Genomic DNA, 4,865 nt, shown 5'->3' on the forward strand with positions numbered 1-4,865 from the left:
ATGAATTAATACCTCTTTAAGAGACTCACGAGGACTTCTTTCAAACAACAAGCTGCTAAGTCTGTCAGGTCGTTTTGACACAACAACTTTTCAAGGAGCACGTGGAGACCACGACCTTATAGCAAGCCTGGGGCTTGGGATCCAGGAGCTTACAATCAGGGGCTCGAGATCTGGGTGCTCGGGTGTCCACACCCCTGCCCAACTCGCCACGCCCTCTGGACAGGGAACAGCCGCGTCTGCCCACTGCTCTGCTCTTTCATGTTGAGGGTAAATGTCAAGATGATTTCACTGACAACATTTTACAGTTTTCTCCTCAAAAAAAAAAAAAAATGGCATTTTTACCTGGAAAGCACTTCTTTTTCATTTCCATCATTAAGACACCACATTTTGCCAATGCTTTCTTTTAAGACCGAAATATAGAACAGGTGACGTGGGTGGGAAGGCAGGCACAGTGGAAGCGCGCTCTGGGTGCTCCCAGCTCCCATGGGGGGCAGGACTGGAGGCCCTATGCCCAGGGCAGAGGCTGAGGAGGTGGCGGACGAGGAGGACGGGTTCTGGTGCCCATCCCAAGGCTCCTGCCCAGATCTTCTAGGGAGTGACATCTGTGTTCTGTCTCAGCAGGTTTCCGGGGTGAGCTCCTCCGAGGAAGACGAGGCCCCTTCTTCACCAAGGCGTCAGCAGTCCTTGAGAAAAGTCCTAAAGCACAGGACCCCGCAGGAAGCCTCCCCCAGCCCACGCAGGAGAACAGCAGGCCATGCCCCCTCCCACCCAAGAGAAGCCCCTGAGGCTGGGTCCCCACCGCCCACACCCCTCTCCTGGAAGCGCCTGGTCCCCCGAGCAGGGCTCAGCCCCACGGCTGCTCTCCAGACTCCGCGGCTTCCCAACATCTCAGCCTCTGGGGCGGCCGGTGGGCAGCCAGGGCCCAACCCAGAGCCCCCATCTCCTGAGGAAGATCCACCTGCACCAGCCACGGTCACCTGGCAGCAGCACCAGAGAGCAGAGTCCCACGGAGAAGGGAGCTGGCCTCAATCCTTGGGGTTGCCCGGGATCCCCAACATGGCTGGAAGGAGGAGACGGGACCTGAAGAAGCTGGAGGCTATGGTACAATGTCTCCAACCTGACCCTGACCCTTGACCCTGACTGTGTCCCTGACCCAGACCTGTCCCTGACCAGTCCTCTAACCCAACCCTGACCCTGTCTTTGACCCAATCTCGACCCCAACCTTGTCCCTGGCTATGTCCCTGACCAGTCCCTGACCTCGTCCGCATCTGGGGGCTCAGGGTCCCATGGAGGTGGCCGGTGACCCCTGAGAGGAAGGGCAGCTTCCCTTCCCTCACTGCTCAGGCCTTTCCGATGTCCTGGTCCTGCCCCACCTGCTCTGAGGGGTCATGTGACCCTGTGTGGAGCTCCTGTGCACCGCCACCCCCCCTCCCCATTCCCATCTGCTCTCCAAGCTCCTGTGAACCTTCCTGGCCTTCTCAGGGGTGTGTAGCTGGGCCCAGAAAGCTGTTGGTTCTTTCCTTTCAGGGCACACCCGGGCCTCCCTCCATGTTCCCCTGGCCCCCAGAGGCCCTTTCCTTCTTTGAGCTGTGTGTCCCGGCCCCTCAGCTCGTTCACCCTCTCCTGTGACACTCTGTAGTTCTAGAAAGTTCTGAGAAGGGTACTGCTAGGGGATTTCCATCTTGCCTCTCACGTGGGGTCCCAGCTGATCCCGGCTGTCCAGGTCTGCTCCCCTGAGGTGGAACGTGTGCGGTGGACCGCCTGGCCCGTGGGCTGGGCACCCGTGGGCCTGTTGGTTCCCTCCCTCTGTGGCCTCAGAGGCCCTGACTCGGCTCCACCCGCGGGGACTCCATGGAAGTCAGGTGTGGCACAGCCTGGACGGCTTCTTCCCGTCTCTTCTTTCTTCTCTCACCCCTCGTCTGCCCCTCGGAGGGACCCTGGGTTGCACTTTCCAAGGTCACTGCAGGGCACCTCGGCTCTGCTGCTGGCTCCCTTTGAGGCTTCTCAAGGCTCTCTGCTCAGTCTTACTCACACTTCTGGGGCGTTGCTGGCAGGCAGCTTTCCTGACGCCCCCTCCCAGCCTGTCCTCTGTGGCTGTGCCCGGTCAGAGCTTCAAGCTGGGCCTCGCCGAGCTGACCGGCACTCTGCCTGCGTTCCTGGCTGGGGTCTCAGTGCGGGGCCACCCCCAAGCCCCAGGTGCCTCCCTACTGCCGGGTCCCACGGGCTGATACTCCCACCTGCTGCCAGGAGAGGTGTGAGCGAGGCTGGAATATTCTGGAGCTGACGAAGGGAGGGGCCGGGGGTTCTCACCGTGTTTCAAAGACAGTCCCATAGGTGGGGCAACCCCTGCAGCCATGGGGTCCCTCACACAGGCCCTGGGCTTCCAGCCGTTGTGCCGGCTCTGGGCTCTGGAAGGGGTTCACGTGCTCGCTGGCGGCCCCTCCCCTGGCCCTGCTCTTCTGGCTTCCCCTTCCGCCACACCGCTGCAGGCAACACCAGCTTCTCCTAGCCCTCGTTCACCTCCCCCCACCGGGGTTTGCTTCTATTCTTTACATGTTCAGGCTATCGATGTGCAGGGGACCCGCCATGGAGCGGCTGAGGACCCCAGTCTTTCCACGGCCAACCCTGTCCTCTGTGATCCTGTCCCTGCACATGCCCCTTGTGGTCTGGCTCAGTCCCCCTGCCTCCCCCCAACCTCTGTTTCTGTGAGGCCAAGGCCTCGTCTTCATCGGAAGCAGGGCTCATCCTGCTCTGTGTCCCCAACCCCGGCCTGGGCCCTTCTCGTGCCGCAGCCTGGGAAGACGGTTGTCTACTCCGCCCCGCGGGCACGTTCCCAGCACGCCCCCAGCTGGCCTCCCCATCCCTGTCCCCAGCCGTCCTGCTGCCACTCTGCCTTGTCAGACTCAGTTCCCTGGGTCCTTAGCCACCTCTCCGGTGCCCACAGAGACGCAGCCCTCTGGGGCGTTGCCACTCTGTGGTGCAGTTGTGTGCCCAGCCCGCGGAGAGCCGAAGGGCAGGGGTGGGGAAGGGTGTGTAGCCTGGGGGGACCTCTGCTGTCCCCGGGCAGCTGTGGCAGGTGTTTCTGCAACATAGGCCTTCTCCGAGATGCCTTTCCTCCCCCAGGTGGAGCGCAAGAGGCAGTGGGAAATCCGCCTACTTCAGGACATCGAGGAGGCCACCCAGCACGAGCTCACCGTGGAGGATGACTGCCCCTCGGTGCTGGAACCAGGGGCTGAGGCCCTCTGGAGCACCCACCTCAGCCTCACCGACTTGTCTGGCCCTCCATCCGTACGGCCTTCTGCAAACCCCAGCCCTCCCCAGGACTTGCTCAGGTCCCCGCACAGTTAACGAGGCTTTGGGTGGCGCCACCAGAGCGTGGGGCACACAGGGAGCAAGAGCCAGCAGGCGACGTGGATGCCTACCCTAGGGGTGCCTGCCACCCCACCAGCTTCCCCCGACCGACCCAGGGAACAGGATGACATTTTGCATGTAGAGACCAGAGAGCGTGGTGACCCAGCCGCCCACACAGGGCTGGGCTGCACACCCAGCAGGCTCAGGATACCATTCCAGGGGAGTCAGACCTAGGACTCCAAGTGGGAGGCAGTTCTGGCAGCTTCCGGGCACTGGTTTCGGTGGGGGTGGGGTGTGGAATCCAGCGCCTGGTGCCTGTGCCACTGGGGCCCCACCGCAAAGCTGGACACGCTTCCACGCTGGGGCTGTGGTGGGTCACGGGGCAGCGGGGGGGCAGGCACTCCAGCTTGTGTAGAAAACACGCAGCAGCCTCCTGGTGCAGATGGGCAGCTCGGGCACTGCATGGACACCGCACGATTATTGGCACAGAGATCAATTTTTGTCTTACACATGTGTTCATCCCCCACTTTATTTAAAAATGTTTGGTGCTTTGTCTTTAGTCTTTTTTTTTTTTTCTTTCTGAAACGAAAAGAGAGTGTTTGTTCCCAGCCCTACCCTGGGCCATCTCCGGGACTGAGCCTCCAGGCTTGGCGGCAGTGGCCTCACCCTCAGACATGAAGATCAAGCTTCTAACTGAATCAGAAGGCAGCCTGGATGCAGAACACCCCAGACGCAGGGCACCCCAGAAGCAGGGCACCCTGAAAGGAATCACAGACAGGATGGACCCAGGAGGATGTGGTGGAAGCCCAGGATGGGCGAGCTCAAGAACCAGGCTCTCCCTGCATTTGTCTGGAGGCTTCCAGAAAGGAAGGAGGCCAGTCCTCACAGGGTTGGGGGCCAGGTGGGGGGGCAACGGGCTGCAGTCACGTGGTGAGTCACTTCAAACGCCGTTGCGTTTGCGGGAAGAGCAGGTTTACTGTCCAGTGGGCTTGCACAGTACTAAGCGTCCTGACCCGGTTCTTCCTTCATGATAACATTATTGGATTATGGAAATGATAAATTTACTAGTTTTTCAAATACCACAAAGCAGAAAGTGTGCCTGGAATTGTGCGCCGGGGGATACATCAGTGCAAACCCTTTGCACCTGTAGTACTGGAAGCAGGTTCACAGTTCTCCTGAGCATCTGCATCTGATGCAAAAGGACTCAGATGTGTCATCACGTGGCTTCTCTGTCTCGCTGACAGCACTTGACGAATTCAGATGCAGAATGAGACCAGGGAGGAGGAAGGCATGATAGAGGGACTTCAGGGAGGTTGTCTTTGAAAGCTCGGAAATTACAGGGGCTCAGAAGGAAATGGTTTGTTGGTAAGATACTTTCCTAGATGTTCATGTTGCATGTCAGCAGAACAGATTCTTACATTTTTGCACATTCTTACATTTGTGCAAAGGAACATGTGCAAATGGGGCATAGGCCCTCTAGCTGGTGTTTGAAATGCAATCCTGCAGGGCGTTTC

General features: G+C 59.5%; 1 protein-coding gene across 1 annotated transcript; it reads left to right on the forward strand.

The window, feature by feature from the left end:
* The first annotated feature begins 507 nt into the window (after positions 1–507).
* On the forward strand, positions 508–3,351 carry CCDC201 (coiled-coil domain containing 201). Its single transcript, XM_059172527.1, has 2 exons — positions 508–1,101; positions 3,124–3,351. Exons 1-2 carry the CDS (start codon positions 508–510, stop codon positions 3,346–3,348), a joined length of 819 nt encoding a protein of 272 aa, XP_059028510.1. The 3' UTR covers positions 3,349–3,351.
* Positions 3,352–4,865: the final 1,514 nt, after the last annotated feature.

The sequence above is a fragment of the Mustela lutreola genome, chromosome 4 (assembly GCF_030435805.1).
Source record: "Mustela lutreola isolate mMusLut2 chromosome 4, mMusLut2.pri, whole genome shotgun sequence".
Taxonomy (NCBI): domain Eukaryota; kingdom Metazoa; phylum Chordata; class Mammalia; order Carnivora; family Mustelidae; genus Mustela; species Mustela lutreola.

Bases quoted from the DNA above. Each gene is read 5' to 3' on its own strand.
- CCDC201 (XM_059172527.1), top strand. From the start codon at position 508: ATGCCCAGGGCAGAGGCTGAGGAGGTGGCGGACGAGGAGGACGGGTTC. The intron at 1,102-3,123 runs GTACAATGTCTC...TTCCTCCCCCAG, and splicing joins TGAAGAAGCTGGAGGCTATG to GTGGAGCGCAAGAGGCAGTG.